General features: G+C 36.3%; 1 protein-coding gene across 1 annotated transcript; it reads right to left on the bottom strand.

Moving 5' to 3' along the window:
• Nucleotides 1-16009, bottom strand: LOC121326905 (solute carrier family 25 member 36). The gene is made up of 7 exons (XM_041270547.1): nt 15706-16009; nt 10209-10379; nt 9701-9778; nt 7794-7894; nt 3133-3199; nt 2251-2540; nt 1-1824 (listed from the first exon to the last, which is right to left on the bottom strand). The coding sequence occupies exons 1-7, from the start codon at nt 15744-15746 to the stop codon at nt 1631-1633; spliced, it is 942 nt and encodes a 313-aa protein (XP_041126481.1). The 5' UTR covers nt 15747-16009; the 3' UTR covers nt 1-1630.
• Nucleotides 16010-21896: the final 5887 nt, after the last annotated feature.

Genomic DNA, 21896 nt, shown 5'->3' with positions numbered 1-21896 from the left:
CTTCCTATTAGACTTAAGTAAACTATATAACCAGAGAAAACACAATGCTCAATTAGTATGCTGCAGAAAGGTCAGAATATTGGATTCTACGGTTTTGTAACTTTAAAGGAATTGCAAGCACAGGGTACAAGACCAGTAAAAAGAACAGCAAATATATGCTTAAAAAACAAACACCTTAAAATTGTACCTTTATAAAATGTTGAAATAGTCATGCCAACTACAGTTCACCATCTCAATTATGAATACAATTAGCACAATTACTGTATAAAAGGCTAACTCATGAGAGGAGTGAGCTACTTACTGTACAAGTCTCACATATACAACTCATAACAATACTAAAGGTGAACAAGAAAAGCTGCCAACATGGATTTCAAGCACTGTAAAGCCCTGTCTGTTTTTTTTTTTCTCCATATAGTGATTTAAAGAAATTGCATACATTTTGGCAGTGAAGAACTTGCCAGTAAACCTGTTCTACTGCGTAGGACACAGTCCATTGCACAACGAACAGCCATGTAAGAGGCCACATGCACACTGAAAAACAACAACAAAAAAAAAGAAAAAGAAAAAGGGGGTTCCAGTACTTCAGTTTCTGACAAGTCCGGGGCTTTTATTCAACTGCATTAGCATATTACAGTATTCATGGATTTCACATCAAAACATTTGTAAACTAATTCAAGGCTTGTCCAAAATCCAATATTCTAACCTGTAGCATGAGGGATTCCTGTTTTGCTAATTCTACCAAGTTTTACTACTGAGTTTAACCCTAACGATGCCAAGTTCCGTCAATCCACAAGCCCCACTCGCCCATTCGGAGCAGAACAGCTTACATTGCGCACTAAAAGGGATTATGCCACCTTAAAAATGGAGAATGCTTGAAATCGAATATTTTCCATGTTTCCTATTATGTATAACAGTCACTTTTGCAGTCTGATGGACTGGGATAGCAATCAGAGAGTTAACAGACGTTTTGCCGTGACAAGGTACCATAATACTGCTGAGAGAAGAGTTTGTTTCCTGGATACTTAAACTTTCCCTGTGCCTACTACCAAGTTACTTGCAAGTTTTAGATGCCTTCAGAAAAAAAAAATTATATATATATACACACACATTATGCTGATAGTATCACTATTTATTACTCCAGGAACCAAAGCTTGATTTCCATTTCAGTCTACAGTACACACAGATTTGAACTCTACAGCTGCATTCTTTAGACATACAAGACTATGTATTGAACTATGAGAACTGTCACTCATTAAACTTTGTAATAATAATAATTCCTTACTTAAACATGATAGGAAACATGACAGCTTTGCAAGCTGGCTATTTTTTTGTCCCACAAGCATTCTCCTGTTAGCAAGCTCTTTCTTTTTTTTTGTATTATTATTATTAATTTGTTTTTTTAAAAGTAGCATTGCCAGAGTGACAGATGCACAGTGTGGCAGCCCTGGTTAACCATTTTTCCCTCTTTCAGAGCAAGACTTAACCGTTTACCAGTCCATCATTCTTTATCTGTAGCTTTAGTCCTTCCAATTGGTTTCTTTTCCATCCTGTCACCAAACGAGATTTGGTGTTCCCTGGTCCACTCCAGTCCTTTGGTCTCCCATCTTGTTCATGGTCACATTTCTGGTTGTTATCCATCAAGCAAGTAAACTACAAGCTCATAGGTCGACATCATAATAGCCGTGTTTGGAATCTGTCTCACCAAATGCGTGGTAAGACCACGATAAAGCGCTCTGTAGCCTTCCTCTTTTATAACCATTGACAATGTCTGGAAGAAAGATCGGTATTTTGTTCCCTCTTCTCGTAGTCTGGTTCGTATAACTTCTGCAAGGGGAAGTGGCAGAAAGACAAAGTCATTAGACATTCTATTGTGTAGCGTACTTCATCCTACAATCATAACAGGTGTTTGAGTATTGTGAAAATGGCATTAATACAACAACAAAAAAAGTTATACCAACACACAACCCAACCCAAAGTCAGAGATCAAAGCAAGCCACCTCTAGTTAGAAAGCTGGGTCTTTAATATTCACTTCTTTAAACGACTTTGATCCAATCTTTAAAGTAAAAAAGTATCTCTCTCTGATGTAGATGGCAAATTGTTAATCGTATCTGTGGCAGCTCTATTTATTTTTATTCCCTAACATAGTGAGCCATATTCCCTTGAGGGCTAAGATCTATTTTAATCCTCCAAGTTAATACACACTGAACTATCCCGATCTTACATTTCACAACAAGAAATGATGCTCTTACCATGAGGATATGCTATAGATGTGGCACAGGTTTTCGAGGTGGCTGCAGCCAACATCAGTCCAACAAAATCAGAAGCATCCTTTACAGACTCTTCCTCATCGTCCATGGCAGAAGCAGTCTTAGCTTCCAGTAATTTACGTTTAATACTTTCATAAATTACAAAATGAATAACAGTCTCCGAGATGCCTGCGTAAGAAGCAGACATGCCCCTGTAAAAACCACGGATCCCATCAGACTGATAAACCTTTCTGATACATTCAAATGCGCTCATTCTCGTCTCGCCCCTGTTTCTGAAAAAATCAAGAAAAAAAAAGAAAATGAAAGAGCCGGAGAGAGAGGTTTGGATTATGGACACTATTTAACAGATAAAATCAGAAGAAAGAACAATACATGACTCGCATACAGACAATTTTGCAGGGAAAATACTTTGACATATCCAGAATAGCTGCAATAAATGCTTAGATACCTTACAATTATGCAATTTATCCACAAAAATAGAAAAGAGATAGTAAGCAGTTTGTTACTGTTCTTGCTACGAACAGTTTTGCCGATTCAGTGGCAGCCTAAAGCCATTGGCCATTAGCCAGTACTTTGTTTGGTTTACAAATAGTACGTCTTGCGTTAAAATAAGGATTTAATAAGTCACAGCTTCTGGAAGCATTTTAACAGTGACATATGAGGTGATAAGACAGGAACAAAGTGAACAATAATGCAGAGGTCAATACAGTAATCAGTTATACCAAATTGATCGCTGCAAAAGTAATCTTCATTTTTTTTTTTTACCACTAAAGTACTGTTTCTTAAGCTGGCTTTTGTTTGATAAATCATGTCGTTTTTCTGTGTAAGACTGTGTATAGACAGCAATAACGTGCATTTGCTTACCTTGCATCCAGCTGCAAGCGAGTCTTGATTAGCCAGATGGGATTAGTGGCTGTGATTGCAGTAAACCCTATAAATAAATTGCAATAGATGTAGGTTTTGACATGGTAATGTTTAAAAAACAAATACATTGTGAGCTAACTAATGGGGGATATACACATAACAAAAGCCTTGATATACTACTGTTTTAAATGTGGTGCAAACCTTCATGAGCTGTATTTATATGCTCCTGTAAAAAGGCACACACAACAGAACAGCATTCAACTATAATTACTGGTAAACAAAGTTTTTCCATCACTTTTTCTGCAGGTGCAGGTGGAGGAGTTGCAACGTGAGCCACATAGACAACAGCTTATAAATAACAATAATAATCTTGATATTGGCCCTTTGAAATCTATTTTTCAACTGAACCACTTAAAGAAACGTACATTGCTTATACCAAGTTCCAGCCAGTAGGCAAAACATACCATATATACGTATTAATGAGCCATAAATACAGCTCACAAGGACACAGACATTTATGCACTAATTATGTTGTTTAAATCAATATGTTAACAGAAATGTAACCCTAAAATTACAAACAGGTGCTCCTAAACGACTCAACGTTATGATGTAAACATACCTGCCTACAGGTTTATTTTTATTTATTTATTTATTTTTTAAGGCTTTCTTTAGAAGCATTGTATATATAAATAAATATTCTGCAGAATAATGTAAAATGTAAAGACATCACTTTGTGCATTATAATAAACACATTTCTGCCCTGACTAAAGTCAAATAAGAAAGCCTCCAGCCTCCTCCTCAGATACTACAGCCCACGGTATCAAGCGCTAGTAAAGGTAAGGGGTGGGAGAGTTGCACCAGTTCTGTGAGAGAACTGCTCTCCAAGGAATAGCACTAAAGCTCCCTGCTTGAACAAGCCATGTGATTCTAAATCAACTGCGGTGAAATCATTCATTTGCACCAGCCGTTTAACAAATGACACAAATTAGGCCAACATTAAGAGAGTCTCTTCGGTCAGAGAAATGCAAATATGAATCAAAGGCGGTTCCAAAAGGACCCAATACGGGCTGGAAAAGCCATTTGTTTTCTTCCAAAGTACAATAAATGGTTGCATTTCAATTCTGAAGACTTTTAGCAGCCCAATTGCAATTAAAGTCAGACAAGGAGTGTTAGTATTATTGAAGTTATTTATGTTATACATTATATATAATAAGCAGCAATGTTCTCATCCGTACATAGAAGCAATAGCATGTTGAGTGAGACTGCATTGTAATTCAGGTTATGTGTTTGAAAAACAGCCTTCAGTGGGAAATAGCTTTTACCATCTCCCCCTGGGCCGCACAGAAAATTTACTCTTTCCAACCAGTGAACAGTGCAGAAGACCATTTTGTTAACATTGTCACAATACTATTTTATACAATTACTAAATTTTAAAAGGTGAGCATTAAATAAACGTAAAATTTACATAAAAAAAAAAGAAAATCACAAAAAAAACCACTATCAACTGTATTATAAAACTGCAAAGTGTAGTTTAAAACTACAGGCTGCAATAGACGCTCTGTTGAGTACTCACAGGGATAAAGCTAGTCCTTATTTCTGCAGGATGTGACCTGCGGATGGGGATCTCTCTTTTCACGGGAGAAATCTACAGTAAATGCCTAAAATAGACACAGGCTTTTCTGTACCACAATGACAAGCAGTGACCTCATTAGGTGAACGTGCAATACTAAACCCCTATGGAAGGGTTTTACTAAATCTATCATTGTGCTGTTTTTGCAGTGCTTTGATATTACAATAACAAAAAAAAAAAAAAGGGTCAAAATGTAAAATAACTCAAACAAAAAATACAAATCAGTACTAAACCATCTGCAGCTCTAGACGTATATATATTATATATAGTCTATATATTTATATTATATATATATATATATATATATTATATATATTAATATTGGATGGAGCAATGATTTGGAAAAACCTTATTGTACTAAGATTTTTAAGTTTTTTGTCTAAAATTCTTACGTTTTTAAATTTATTAAAGTTAATGTAAGACTACTAAAAATGCTAACCTTGTCAGCCCTCCCCAGTAAAAACACAATAAACTGTTTTCTATAAACATTATTTGTTTCAAAGAAAGAAACTTAACAATATCTTATTTTATTTGGTTATTTTCTTTTTGCTGGTGAAGCAGAATACATCCTAGGCAGCGATCATAAACCAGCGCATGTTCCGGCAAATTTTTGGATAAGCTCGCGGATATTTCATGTGTTGACTAACGTTTTATGAGTTTTTAAAATGTAAATAGCCTTATAAACAACTCCAGGTGAAATTTAGAGTCATATGGTTCTGATAGCCCTTTTACTCAATTAAATTGCCCATCTCTGCTGCTAACATTTTAATTTTGGATGAAATAGCTACTGTAAACTTTGTATTCTCACCAGTGTTGTTAGCAGAACTGCAATGCAATTCTAAAATCAAAGAGGAGCAGGTTGCACTGAATGCTAATGCATGGATTACAGTTATGGCTTTTTTTGTATAGCTTTACTAATGCCCTTCTGCTACCAAAGACTCACACAAATTACAGAAGCATTCAACTTTAATTGCAAAATGACAACAGTCAAAGAGTCATACACCCTTGACAGCAGGGCTAACACTGCATTGCTAGAATAAAATCTATTTTTAAGATTGCTGGACAACACTGCAGGATACAAACTACTTTCAGGGAATGGATAACTTGTCATTCTTGCATACAAGGGCTGATGGTTTAAAAATGAACTAATCTATGAGAGATTCATTTTTCAGATGTAATGCAAAACCCTGATCAAGGTCATAAACACACCAAAAGGTTAATGATAATAAAATATATTGCATTTTGATGCCGACTGTAACTTGTACAGTACTAGTCAAACTAAAAACACACATTAGAAAAAAAGCTCGAAGTAAAGGCATAACTAGATTTTTTTTTTTTGTCTTGAACACCCTGCACGGTTTAGGTTTGAGTATTTGTTACCATTATCTTCTGCAGTAACATTAACAGAATAAACCCTTTAGCAACACCTACCCATCACTGCTTAAAAATACTTATTCCACTGGTTGACATGAACAATAACTGTCCACTATGACAAGGTTAGCATTTTCCATTCGAGACTAGAAAACGTGTATGGGTCATTACCTTAACTCGACAGAGGGCTCTTACTGGACCCGAGACGTCAACTGGGTAATTATAAAAGGTTAATAGAACTGGCAGGGTGCATGGCAGTCATGAATCTGCACATTATAACCGAGAAGAAATCAATAAGCTACCTCAGGTGTCAATCAGCAGGGGCCATCCAGCGTCATCATTCTGCTTCACAGCTGCAAGCCTAAATGTTAGCGTTTTTTCTGCACTACATACAAACAGCGTCAAGCCATACCGTTTAGAAGCAGTTAGTAACAAATGTAAATCTCTGCTTTTCAAGCACAACCAAAACTAAAGACAGTGCTGATAACTTAGCATTACCCTTTATCTGTAGACTTAGATGACATGCAATAATAAAATAATGTATTTTACATTTTTGATGGTCACAACATGATTTAAGAAAACCTCAATTTCTCAGGCAGAAAGAACCTGTGTCACAGACTCTGTCATAATGTCTAAATCTGGCCCCACTCCAACCAGCAGAACTATGTTGTCAAGTGACCAAACACACATGAATGGACCTGAATGCACAACACCATGAAAATATCCATGTCCTACATACTTTAATACACACTTGGTTGGGATGGGGACCTGTTATGACCAACATGACACAGGTCCTTTGAAAAAACACATATGAAATGATTGTACGATTCAAATGAAAAAGGTATAAGGAAAATGTTTAAACAATTCAAGTTTAATTCAAGTGTTTTTCTCTAAAGAAATGTTATGTTGCAATTAAGTATTAGTACAAACCCGATGTCAAACTCTCATGTATTCCTTCACCTGTCAATGTTATTGTCTATAAAGTACAGTTAATAAACTATTAAAATGAAGTGATTCAAATCTGCAACTATATGATGGCTAAATTGTATTATTCTTGTCGCATCTTAATTTTACCACCTTCCAGAACTTTTGAGAAAAACACTATTCATGAAGTAAAACTTTCATCAGTGACCAGAATTAAACTGACATTAGCAGAGCACTCCCGTTATTAGTCAATTAAAGCCAAAGTTAACAGCAATCCTTTAGTAGAAATAAATATGCATATTATTGAGCAAACATATCCTGAGTTTTTGGTTGTGCCCTCCAACAATCACATTCTTAATTAAAAACAAGAATATTTAGTTTCCAGCAGAATCTGATAATCACTGCTGGCTTTATTAAGGATTAATTTGTATGACTTGCATAACGTTTACTCCCACAAAACAGAGGAGCCACTATTAAAGAGATTTAATAACGGCTGAGAAAGACGCTAGTGACAAAGCTACTAATCGATGTGTGTGTCCCTATACTGTTCCGTTTTAATAAATCAATCCAAAACATAAATGAAATACAAAAAAATAATAAAAACTGTTCTAATTATTTCCTCCTTTATTTTACCTGTAACATCTGCAGTTTTGAAGGTTGAATCCTAAAATGTACAAGATGGTGGTGTAATTAAAAACAAAACAAACAAAAAAAAAAAACTGTACATGATCCTTACCTGCAAGTCCAGCTGAAACCATGTGCACCTGGGTTGAATCTGGCTCAAAAATACCATTCAATTTCTCTTTTGAACTGGAGTAAGCAGCAAAGTATATAGCTCTGTAAATGGAGGACACAGTGAACAATACTGGTGGGTGAGTTTGAACTAACATATTGATACAACTAAAAAAAAAAAAGGTTGCTTGTGACTCGGTATTACATTGCAAATGTGCTATGTAATAAATGCTATGCTGCTGGATCTATGCAAGTAACATTTTTAATTTAACTAATTTATCACAGAATAATTGATAGGTTGTTTGACTAGGACCTAAAACTAATTCATGCACTGCCTGCATAATTCAGATGATCTGCACAGCACACAGTTAATATTTCTATTAAAAAAGGAGTTCCAGCTGATGAAGTTAACATGTTCATGAGAAATAGAATGAACGTAATATTCCTGAATGACAGTGGGTAAAGAATATACTACAAAGTAACATCCGTTCCTTTTACACAAACTCTGCTCGGTCGGAAAACCGACGATACTTGCTAATTTGCAAATAGCTGATCCAACACTTAACTTAAGACAAGGTTGGCCAGTAACTTAAAACCTTTGCCAAAGATATAAATAACGCATTACAAGTGTCTGTAACATGAAAAGTAGGTCAACATCGGGTATAGTGTATCAAAAAAACAGCCAGTTTCATCAAAAGCCAGCTGTCCACAAGATATTGCCTTTAATAACTGAATTGATCAGGAGTCAACACTGTGAAAAGTGATTCACTGTGACCTTGACTGGAAGCATTGTGGAATAACCTCTTTAGACCAATGCCCATACAGTTTCTTCAAACTGGGGCTAGCAGTTCCAGTGACCTCTCCAGGAATTAAGGCGGCTAGGGTAAGGTTTTTCTGCACAGAAACTTGTTTGTACTTGAAGGATACACAAACTGGAGTGGGAGATGTAGGAGTAGCCGTTTTATGTAAATATTTATTTATTTAACATTTTCTGCTACAGTATGCTCGGGCTTTATACAGCACTATTACCATATGTTATACAGGTCAGATGTGATCTAATTCAGTTCAGCGGTTTGTAATTTAAGACCAGTAACAATAATAGGCTCTAAGCATGCTGGGACTGAAGACTGAAGCCACTCGAAGGTCTGTGCTCTCGTGGTGAATGCACTACAGCACATACTTTATAAACAGAATCAAAGTCTTAATCACTTTGCGTTGTCAAGGTACAAATCTGAGCAACAGGCTTTAGAACCATCTCGCAGTAAATTAATTGTGAGAAATGTGAGCAATACAGACAGGATGTGGGAAACATTTTCCAGCCTACTGATTTCAGCTTTGTTAATCTGCAAGACACTTACGGCAAGTCTGCCTTCGTAATCTATCTGCATTCTAATCTAATGTTTTAGATTACTAGCTGGGTCTATAAAATCAGAGAGTGATCAACAAAGCACTTGTCACATGCCTAGCATTATTGCAACTTATCTCTGGGCCTGCAATTTATCAAGCTATTACACACATTAAACATTACCCAAGCATACTGCTGATCAGCTCTATTCTGACAAGGACTTCCGTCTATCTGCTTCGTATTAGCCTTGTCTATGCTTTACATTTCAATTGCATAGCTCTATGTTGTAACCTTGCTATTAACAAACTTGAAGGGATTCATAATGCTGATGAAGTCGATGCTATTTTTTTCCCCCCAGGTCTAACCTGGTGTAGCAGTGCCTACTTTAATCATGTTGCAACAACGTCAGACAATCAAAATCATTCATTTAGAATACTTAGAACCTCCGTCTTCACAGTTAGGAAGTGATTTTTTTTTTTTTTTTTTAACACTTAAAACCTTTGACAAGTCCAAATCCTATAACAATTCACACTCTACAAGTATGAACTACAGTTTATCTGACTTACCTGGAAGGAGCCACACCCACCAGATTAGGCCCCAACCCTCTGAAAAGTGAACGAGGGCCTTCTTTTTCCAGTATTTGTCTTAAAGAAAAGGAAGATAATAAAAAAATGTGTTGTACAACAAACTCTACTGGGATTCCCAATAATCTGAAATGGTTCCCCAGAAATGGTCCTGGGCAAAGTCATTACAGAATACTGTAACATTTTTTTCCCCTCATCAGAACAGCCACTTAGTTGCCAGACCAAAACATGCCCCAAGCAAAAGTTCTGAGCAATTGATTATAAAAACGGCAACAAAGCTTTTCTTTAAAAAAAAAAAAAAAAAAAAATCATTCCCAAAAAGCAAAAATTTCAGAAGTCTTATCTAGAAATTGTAGGGGGCATGCTGTAATTGTGCTCGAGACCTAGGAATAACAATAAACGCTCATCATGGTAGATAAATGCTTTTTTGTCCTACGAGTTTGGGCCCAATTTAAATGAACCTTTGACTATAAACAGAGTTAATATTTACTTCAGGCAATGAAGAGGTCCAGGAGAGACACGGGCCACTCTGTTGACACTAGCCCCATTCACAGTGCTGAGCTGCACTTCGGAGATGTACAGCGTGACAGAGGAAGACTGCAGCCTTGTTTTCACCACTTCCAGCGGGCATGTCAATATTGCACCAACTGTGCCCCCACACCTGCAATTAAAAGCATATGACATTTCACACAGAAATTTTAAGTCAAATTACTTTTAGCAGAACAACACTATGGTGCATGCTGTCAAACAAACAGTTCAAACCCAAACTGTGCAGTATTACAGATGAAAGGGCGTTTGCAGGTATAGTTGCTTCAACCTGAAAGCCCTTAGGGAAAAATACATAATGGAACAAATCGTCTGATCTTGAAGTAAGATTTCCAAGTTTGTACTGCTGTGCATGTGGGTGTATACGTATTTTGTAAATTACTTTAATGTAAATGAAAAAAAAAAAATCATGCCAACTAACGACATTTAGGCTGAAACACAGTAATTAGTCATTACTGAAATTCAAGCAAAAGGCACCTTGGTGTGTGGATTTAATTCTCACAAACACAATCAGAAAATGGTCATTCAATTGAATGTATTTCCTTTAAGGGGGTCGATCTGATCAACCTCTACCCCAAACAGATGACAGCATTTTATGGTGCCAAGTATCCTGCTGAACGTTGGAACGTGGTTCCTAAAATGGTTCCTAAAATCCAGGGCGATTCTCCCAGTGCTGCAAGGTTTTATAACAATCCAGCTGTATCTTATTGCTGTGCCGTACACTATACACTGTAAAAAAAAAAAAACTTGATTTTACAGTAAAAAAAAAAAACTGGCAGCTGGGTTACCAATAATATACCGTATAAAAAACAGCATTATACTGTAAAAAAAAACTAAACCATAAATTTACAGTAAAACACTATAAAAGCAAATTAACTCTTAATACGAACAGTTTATATACTTTATAGAGCTGCTGCCCTTACAGCACATTTCAACCAGCATTAATCAGACCTCAGATTTACCTCACAGGCTATAATACTACCAGCATCAAACTCAACACAAAACAGAGATAGGAATAGAGGGGTAGCCCACTCCAACATCTGACCTACCATAAGATGGTGACCACACAAACCATGAACAAAACACATAAAATGGCGAGGGAGCACAAAGGACATGTACATTTACATAATTGTGCAACTGCACAACACATTTAACACAGAACACCACAAATAAGTTAAAACAATACTATTTTCAATCAGCCCTGCAGTGGATTCTGGGATTCCATTTAACGTAATTAGGATGTAATAGCTACAGTATTTAACCGTCAAAAAATTGTGATCTGTTAAAACAACAGAAAAAATGTCTTTAAGGAAATGTTTTTAGTATGAAGGTAATTTGCTGTTAAATTTAAGGTAAATTGTCACTATAATTTTACCAATGAATTTCCAGACATTTTTTTACAGTGTGGGTTGATCAAATCCAACCCAGTGTTAGTTTACAATGATCAGGTTAGAAAACAATTCCAAAAGATAACAACCAAGCATTTACAACTTCCGGTTTAATTAGAGTTCCTATCAGGTACTTATCATTCACTGCACGATGCAATGCACTTGTAAAGTTAGGCCAAGCAGTATTACACAATACAAGCACTTTTTTTTTTTTTTTTTTTTCCTCCTTCCTTCAAAAAGGACAAAGTCTAGCTCTGCATCCTGTAATTGAAGATTCAGCTACCCTGCATTCTCTCGTTCAAGCATGCACACTGAGCAGAAGTAAAGTTCAAGCAGAACCAGGCGCTGCTGCACTAAATCTGTCACAGATTATAAATTTATAACCCGCAAAACATGACACATGAACCTCTTACCTAGATATTAGGTATGCAAACAGAAAACATTCAAAACACCCACATAAACCTGTAGTCAAAAATATGAGAACATATCTCATTCATCTTGCCGACTTGCACTAATCCCGGACTACCTGTTATTTTAGTTAAAGTATTGCAGTCCAAGATTAGTGGTGATCGGTGAAACCAGCCCACAGCATGAGATTAAATTAACACCCACTGATAGGTGCAATAAGGTTAAATAAACAGCGCACAACTTCTATAACAAACACCTTATATTTGACATGCATATCCTTGACAAAGCTGAAACACTTAGGAAAGAGAGGAAGTTTGTAAATCTTCAGCAAAAACTACCTTTTCAGAAGTAAACAGACTGGGTGGCCCTTTAAATACTTGCATAAAAACGACTGCCTATTTTTATACTTCAGTTCGAAGTGCTCACAAGGTTAACCTTTCCCCTAGAATGCAGCTTGGTTGTTTGTGCTCTCACATTCCAGTTCCAGCCTAATACAGCAAGTCTTTCAGCTGCAGTGCTCTTCAATATAAAGCCACTACTGTCTCTTGGAAAACCTGCACACCAGCACAGTACCTAACTATATACATTATGGGATAGATTTCAAGAAAGGCACCACTGCCCTGGACATAGCATTATTTGAATGTTGATATACAGGAAAACAAGTCTGGGAGGCTTTCAAGGTTGGTATTAATTTTGTTTGAGCAAGTTAGATTACGGGTACTTCTTGTTCTGCCAAAAGTATAAAATACTGGAACTCGAGACTTTCAACAAAATGAATAGACACTCCAAATAAACAGGACCGCTGGGTTTCGACTCTGGGCTCTGAGATGGGGGAGCAGAAGTTTAGGTTAAAAGTGAAGGCACTTCAGACGTCTTCTTGACAAAGCTCCACATGTTAAACAAATATATCTACTGTAAAGCCTCCTGTCAGAGTTTAAATAAGTGAATTTAAAAAAAAGATATATATGCTCTTAAGAAACAGACCCCAGAGTACACCACTAAAACAAAACAAAATTGCAAAATAGTACCGTACCGGATTTTTTAAATAAATGGTATATTGCTTTTATTAGTAGAGTTAGAATTACCACAGGGACACAAATACGATTCCCATTACATAAGTTTCACCCATTCCAAGTTTTAATCTGTGCTTGATAATCCCCAGTGTACAGGTAGAAGCTCAGATTTGTCTTAGTAAATTCACAGTAAAACCAGGCATGGATCAAACTGCTATGCAATAGGAGGAGTCTTTCCATTCCTGTTATCAAGTCTTTTTCAAAGCAGTTCTAGAAATGTCATTATTTTTAAATGAACACTTATTACATTTTATCCAAAATACACAATATTCAAGAATAGTAAATCGTCAGATCAAATTTTACAAATAGGATCCATATGGATTCAATCCAAAATGAACAAGGTTTCGCCCACCTGCTGTTTCTGGAGTGTAGTGTAGAGAAACCATTGGTGAGCTAATCAAACTGGCTTTCTAAAAAGCAACTTATGGCAGAAAGCATGTTACGATTGAATTACAATGCTTTAAAAAAAAAATAAATAAATCAGTAAACTGCCTCTGTGTCATACTTCTCCTTACCTTGGATGTTGCTCTGTATTGTACTCTGTCAATTGCTGTCTCAATAAATATTTAACTCAATTACATTGTGCAGGGTAAATAAAATAAATGACCTTAATGGATCACATGATTGGGAGAATAAAAGCATTAAAAAAAAACACTTTCTTCTGGTCCATCACTAGGTTTATCAGACTTTCGAGATTACAAAGGCACAATATAGTTGCTTTGCTTTGTTATTTTATTTATTTATTTTACTAATAATGCTTTAACTTCATAAAAAATGATGGTGGCATATAAATGGACACAGTCAGGCTGCTGCAAAGAGCAGTTTAATTTATGTTCAGAAGTATGGGTTTTGGAATGCCAACAGAAATCTACTTTTTTACAAATATCAGTTACTCAGATGTTAGGGTTTGTTTACTTTTGCAGTAAACATGTATCACAAATGCAATAGCTGCCTTGAGAGCAGTAAACTACAAAAACATTTATGATCTCAAAGTTTAAGGCCTTAGTTATCAGGGGAGTTGAAATTAAGCTTCTTTAAAATGCAAAATACTCAAGCCACCCTTAAAAAAGGTATCCACAAGCAGTCGTTTTGCAGCCTAAATATTCTGCACATACCTCCTATATCAAATCTAAATCCTAGTAGCTGAGCTTTGAGGTGTGTGTGTGTGTGTGTGTGTGTGTGTGTGTGGAAATATATATATATATATATATATATATATATATATATATATATATATATATATATATATATATATATATATATATATATATATATGCATGCATGCATGCTTAACCATATGGTAGTGGTCAACTTAATCAGAGTAAATTTAGGACAAACAGATGTTTTATGAACCATTAATCTTTGTCCATAGGTGTACCAGCTGAACCCCTAAAAACGTCAATTTAAAGTCAAGTACATCCCTGCGTACAACTTTACCTCTCTACTATTAGTTTATAAAATGGACGAGTATGTATGTGCATTGCATATTAAAGTTGTTTTATTATTATTATTATTATTATTATTATTATTATTATGCAGCCCTGAATCAAAAATAAGCAAATCCCTTTAGATTAACTTTTACATCTATAACTAATGGTAAAAGTGGGATCGTTTACTTTCTGTAGTTTGATTTTGAGAAAAATAAATTATTTCAGTGACTTTATACGAGAAGAAATGTGGTTTATTTAAAGCTTGAAATTCCACAGCATGAACCACGTTGTGTATTATTAATTTATAACTAACTATCTCCACGCACTTAAACAAAAAAAAGAAACACAGTGAAATCCTCAGAATAACCTTGAAACTACATGCGCGTTCCGCTTGACACCGAGTGGCAAAAGCCTGGCTGAACCAGGGTGTGCCAGGCCCGGGAGCACTTTCAGGAAACAACCGAGGAACCTCTATACTCGATGGGCCTACCTAATCACTTTTTAACCTGTTCATCAAAACATTTACAGACTTAGCAGGGTTGGATACTAACAATAAGAACATCGTATGCAATGTAACTTTAGTGTGGAATAAATTATGTACATGTACACAACTCGTGTACTTTGAAAACACGCCCCTTCGGCTTCAGCGAACCCAGTAGAACGCACACCGACTGTAAATGAATTGGACTGACGACTGATTGTGCAAGAAAATATACACTTAACTCGAAGCAAATACATTGTTTTGCTTTTGTATCTCAACAGACTGTTTAAAGCCTCTCTGAGGAAACACACACATTAACACACTGTATTTTATTTTTGCATCGACGATTGTAATTTATGGAGCTACTACGACCACTTAACACTAGTTAGTAAAACGCCAACGTACTGGTATGTGTAACAGACACATATACACGATTACGTTAAAATAGAAACCCTTGTCATTCTCAATTTTATAACCACTACCGTAAACCGTGTGCTGCAATTACTTATGCACGCAGCTTTTCGAAATGCCGATATAGAGGCCTGAAAAACTGTATTTATAAATTATGAAGTGAGCACCAGGGTACCTACCATAAAGCACTGATTGCACGTCTATGATCATAGCATACTTGTTTTATTTATTTATTATCTGCAATACCTACCCTCCAGCAAACAGATGCACCAGGGTATCTCGCTGGCTCATTCTCTCTCATTCTCCTCTACAGCAGACAGGAGAATTTGCAGGTTGTAGTGGGGTGCATAGAAAACCAACTTCTAAAATTCGTCGCTGCGTCTTCAACTCGTACGGGTTTTTTTTTTTTTACTTGGATAAACCAAGTGACCCCCTCCGCCCCTGCTTAAACAAGCGTTATTTTCCACTACGGGTTTGAACAGACTGTAATTTTAAACCTCTGTCCTCCCCACTCTCTCTCCGCAGCAGTCGCTGTCCTGTATGGTTTATCATCAAATCACAAGGCTCCAAACAAAGGCTTCTATTGGTCGCTTCTGTCAAGGACGTCATTAATCCCGCCCTATCATACCCCTTTCACATGCTCAGGGTAGCTCCAATCTAGAGCATTCACTCAGACAAATGTTATAATGAAAGCAGGGAGGCATGACATGTGGGACTGCAATAGACAATATAATAAATTTACACGTGTAATCTAATCATGTAATAAGATGTACAGAGGGGTGCTTATGAACTTTATTCCGTTGGTTGGCAATAAAATAAATTGTAACTCATCCTTACTGATTGCCAGAAATGTAACTGGTTGCAGTGCCCAGCTTCGTGGTATCCTATGAGCCACAAGCCCAGAGGTATTTTCTTTATAGGCCTATGTGGTTGGTTTGGATTGTACATTGTTATCAGGGGCTTTGCTGTCTTTCCTTTTTATTTTTATGTCCTGAAGAAATAACCAAAGGGGGTTCCCTTTATGACACATACGTTTGGGACTAGAATTTTTCTGTGATGTAATTTCCATCAATACAAGCCATACATAATAACAGGCACAGCTTCTTACTACTGAGATAACGACTGATTTCAGACTATTGTGATGTCATAATCCACTCCAGTGTCTGGCAGCGCAGGATCACTTCTCTTAGTTGAAGGCAGCACTGGTGTCTCTGTAGTCTCTAGACACCACTGCTTATGCTAATACAATGAGTGGCAGCAGAGATGGCAAGAATAAAGGAATACTAGACGTGGTTTTACAGGTTTGCACAGCTCAGTATCAGAATAAAAAGGGACCTGGTTTATAAATAGAAGACATAATTGGTCTCTCTGATTAACTTGGGTTAGAAATCAGAAATATCACAGACCAATTATGTCCTTCACTTCCTCTCTCTCTCTCTCTCTCTCTCTCTCTCTCCATTTATGTTTATAGTTTTTTTTTATATATGCAGTACGGTATCACAGTAACATTTATCTATATTAAGTGCCACTTTTGTTCCAAAGGTTAATTAATAACACAAATGGTCTAAAAAGTGACAGTGAAACAAACTAGACTCTGTCTTTAGCTTCAGAGGTTTGTAATTACCACAGATACTTGATGCCTGGGTGCGTCTTTAATTGCTCAGTGAGTTTCTCATGGAATAAAATAAAGTCTATAACTTTACCCAAGCACACATCTACTTCTGAGACTGACAACGCAGTTTACACAAAGCTAAGAAGTCCTTTTTTCAGGTATCCAGTGTATTTTAGTTTACAGGTGCTTCTGTGCTTCAAATGACTGAATAGCAATTAAAAAAAAAAAAAAAAAAAAAAAAGAACTTGGGCGTGATCCTCATCTGTGATTTAAGCTTCAACCGTCATCATTGTCAACCAGGGCGGCAACCATTCTTCTCCTTTGTATTATATGCTAATCAACATTCTAAAGTGGATTAGATGGTGATGTAATACTCAATACCAGCCTCTAATCAGTGTCATTCTTACCTGAGAATTCTAATCCCTTTCATGCATGTGATTTGTGCTGTCAGAACTGTAATACTATGCAGCTATTGTAGTATTGGTAGTGGTTGCTTTGGTTACTGTAATTCACTGCAGTATTATACAGTAAATATTTAAATTAATGCTGAAAAAATTTACTTTCCTACTTTTTTTAACTACTGTGCTAGTTATAGTGCAATCCTATAATAAGTGGGTGTGTTGCCCTTTGAAACAGTGGAATATAAACATTGCAGTTTACAGTTAAATTATGTTTAATATAAAATACTGCATTAAACTATAGTGACATTACTAAACACTTATACAGCACTATAACCACCCTATGAAATTAGGTAAACATTTTTACTCTTTAATTACATTGTATTTACACATATAGTATTTATAATGTAACTACTATGTAACCACACATGCAATGTAGTTATTAACATTAAGAGATCACAGTGCTCCACATTTTTCACATTTTAGCCTATATGTCGTAGGCACTTTTTTTTATAGAATACAATTTACGTTTTTAGAGAAAACAATTACATTTTAATAACAACAATGAAAAGGTATATAGCCTTTTCAAAGATATAAAAACAACTACTTACTGTGACCACTAGAGGGAAGCCTGAAGCGTTTATTAATTCGTGCATAGGATAGGATTGCATTTTTTAAACTGTAAGTACTAATTTAGTTCTAATCAAAAATCTTTTTGTTTGGATTGTTGAAAGATGCACTTTAAAGGTAAACTCACTTCTCCCTCTGTTCTAGAGAAACAAGAAGGGTTTTCTTATTAAGCCGTGGGTTTACTGTATTAAACAGATTAGCTGGTTTATATTATACATATTACATTTGGTCTGATTGTTTACCAGAATTGGATAAACTTTTCAATAGACTGATGGTTATTTCTTTGATTAAACTCTCCTGTCTCTGTGTTTGTTGGAATATATTTTTTGGTTGGTCCTCCACTGCTTACTGAAAGGTCAGCTTTCTTAAAGTCGAAAATCCATATCTTGGATAGAGAGAGAGAAATAAATCAGAACAGGATGATTCTGACTGGAGAAGAGCCATTCTGTCCTGAAAGGATCTTGTTGCTTTTTATGAGAAAATGTAGTTTACTCATTTGTGCAACAAAATGAATTGCATGTGCCTCTTGGTTTCATAATTAGACCTACCAATTTGACAAGTGAGGATCATGTGCACTGTATTCTAATGTGGTTAGTGCTTACTGTGGCTTTATTATGTTTATATGTGGCTACTGACCCCTGAAATGAACAAAAGACATTTCAAGATGTCTTTTTGACTTTGGCCCTTTTGCATTGTACAGTATTTTTTGCCCCCTGCACTTGTTTCACATTTGCAATCATAAAGCTCTTGTAGTGGTTTTCATGTCCTTTGCATTTCTACTGACCTCAACCACTTCATGAAGCAACTGCAGAGAGTTTGCTCTTTTGCAACTGATACCGACTGCAAATATGGCTATATTGACTTGAGGCTAAAAATAGCATTGTCGAGTATTATAGATTCTGAAACTGGGTAAGCTGAGACAGACGAGAGTAATACAAATACTGTATTCAAATCCCAGCGCTGAAATTCTGACCTGATCACACTCGCACATAAACTTCAGTGAATTTTATTCAAATCCAATATCCCAAATTGCAAAGTCTCACTCTTTACTCTTCTGGAGTGAGACTCACTCATTTTATGAACTTCTTTGTGTTGACACTAGCAGTCTCACTCATTAAAGAAAGTAAAAGGCTATGTCTTTTAATAGAATAGCACAAGCCTCACTCTGATTTTTTTTGCTATTCTCATTTATTTGAACCTTGGCATCTCCAGCTGGGTCAGGTTCACCCCGACCCCCCGACCCTGTCTCCAGGTCTGGCACTGTCTGTATCCTGGCCCTGAACTTGCAGACCATGGTAAGCTGCTCAGTTCCTACAACATACAGGCCTTTGACTTACTTTTAAAGCAGTTCCCTACTTATCAATGCAAAAAACAATTGCAAATGACAGGTATTCCCATTCCCATGTGAGTTCTGTTCGGATCTGTATGCCAGTTTGTAGTTTGTAGTGAAGTTTGGGGAGCTCAATGCAAATTGTGCCAACTAAATTGTTATGCCTCGGGCTTGTGTGCAAACTGATCGTGGCACTTTATAAAAAAACAGAGAGCATATTACATAACAGTCCTGTCCCTGCACTGTTAAATATTTAATTACACAGATACAGCCAGGGGTAGGCAACCCTAATTGAATAACTCAGGGAAATAGATCTGGCATGTTATATCATTCTGGGATTAACAACTGAATAAACTGTATTCACTTCTAAATTCAATAATTAAATTTCACTGTGCCACAGATTTGGAGGTCATGTGCCCTTGGTGGTATCTTTGTTAAGATCCTCTCAGGAAGAAAGGAAATTAGCCTTCATTACAACATAATAGAATTATAAATATTGGCCATCATTTTATTTCAGAAGCCAACAGCACATCACATGGCATACAACAGAATCTCTGTTGGAGCTTTGGAAGTTATACAGATGAGAGCAAAAAAACAAACAAACAAAAAAAAGACAACCTTAGCACTATATTGATTTGTTAAACAGATCTCCATGTCTTATACTGAACTTTGATATCAAATGCCAGTAACCGAGACTGAACTTGTGTAAAATAAATAAACAAAAAGAACCCTGGAAAGTTAAATGTTTAAACTGTAGACATTATCTAAGCTGACACATATTCTTCAGACTTCATATAAAACGTATGTCATGCACAGATCCAGAATACGAGCTGGTATATTTGAAGACATTTCTGACATCTGTTGGCATAACAATATTCCCTCTTATCATTTTGCTCAAGACTATTTTTGTTTCAACAGGTGAAGCCAATATATCCTGACCCTGCCACCACTCAATAAGTGAATTTCCTGTGCAACGGGTATTATGTTCCCACCGGAACCTCACAGTCGAGGACTCTTTGCAGGAGAAAGTGAAAATACAGTACACTCAGTCCCAGCTCTTAGGATTCACCAGACAATCTCAAAGCAAGGTAAAAGCAGATTTTGAAACAAATTAATTAGAATAACTAAATATTGGAACAATATAACCCATAACCCCTCAGAAATAAACCATGAAAAAGGTCATGAAAATAACTTTTGTAGCTAATTACTGTTTAAACTATTAGCTTTTTGATTGTCATTTCATGCAGAAGACTTTTCTTGCGTAGTTTGTAATGTTTAAAAATGAATCCAGTGGGTTTGGCAGGTGAATATGTTTATTAAAAAATAAAAAAGTGGGACTTTTCCTCTGATCTTGTGTGCAATCGAGAGAGTAAGAAATCGGGTCAGTGGCCAGTTCTGGCTACCTTAGTTTAAAAACATGTTGACAAATAAAAAACAATAACGATAATGTGAACTTATGTTCAGGACATCAGTAACAGTATATGGATGTCCGTAGTTGCAATGACGTAAGTATATAGTATTCAAATTACACACATTCAAACTGTTTGATAAAGAATAGCTATTAATATTAATATTGATTTGCATACCGTGAGAATGAAAACAACGTCCAACTGCTGTTATGCAGTTTCTCATTAACCAGCTGGCATCACATTTTGATATGTTCACGACAATATGAATGAGTATGAAACTGACAGGAGTTTCAGATCTTTTGGAGGTTAATACGTGTGACTACTTTAAACCAGTATTTTTTTTTCTTTATTAAATATTAATTAATGCAATTATCTTCCTAAAATGCTTATAGCCAGTCTTCCACAATACAATCCCCTGCTCCTCTGAGCTGGATGCAATAAACGTCCTGTTCCACTCACTGGAACTTAGCATCAGCAATATTTCCTGAAAAAAAAATATTGTAAGAACCACTTGACCTCATGTATGCCAGACAGTATTCTTTATCAGAAAATAACTGGAAAAGCTCTGGACAATATGTGATGTGACCCAGGCACTGGTGTTCAAGGTATCTGTTTTGTTGTTAACATGAAATAGCATTGGATCATGACTGAGACCTGAGCTGTTCTGTAATGTGCCCTTAAAAACCACACTGTGTGAACTGCAATGAGAGAAAGCAGGGGTGAGAAAAAGGGAGAGAAAAGCATGGCTCATTTTAATAAAGACATTAATAAAACTTTGAACAAAGGTGTGAAGTACGAATTAATATATGTTGGGATCAAAAAGCATGTTAACTAATATATGTTAGAATAGAATAACTTTGGAGCTCCAGAGTGGCGCATCCAGTAAAGGCACTCCATATGGAGTGCAGGATGCAACTTATAGTCTGGATGTTGCCGGTTTGAGTCCAGGCTAGTCCTTTGCCGACTGAGGACGGGAGCTTGCAGGGGAGGGCTAGGTTGGCCAGGGTGTCCTTGGCTCACTGAACACCAGCAACCCCTGTGGTCTGACCAGGCACCTGCAGG

The sequence above is a fragment of the Polyodon spathula genome, chromosome 14 (assembly GCF_017654505.1).
Source record: "Polyodon spathula isolate WHYD16114869_AA chromosome 14, ASM1765450v1, whole genome shotgun sequence".
Taxonomy (NCBI): Eukaryota; Metazoa; Chordata; class Actinopteri; order Acipenseriformes; family Polyodontidae; genus Polyodon; species Polyodon spathula.
This window is presented reverse-complemented; position numbering and strand designations above follow the sequence as displayed.

Bases quoted from the DNA above. Each gene is read 5' to 3' on its own strand.
- LOC121326905 (XM_041270547.1), bottom strand. From the start codon at position 15,746: ATGAGCCAGCGAGATACCCTGGTGCATCTGTTTGCTGGAGG. The intron at 10,380-15,705 runs GTAGGTATTGCA...TTTTAATTGCAG, and splicing joins GTGCATCTGTTTGCTGGAGG to GTGTGGGGGCACAGTTGGTG. The intron at 2,541-3,132 runs GTAAGCAAATGC...TGATTTTTTCAG, and splicing joins CGCTTGCAGCTGGATGCAAG to AAACAGGGGCGAGACGAGAA.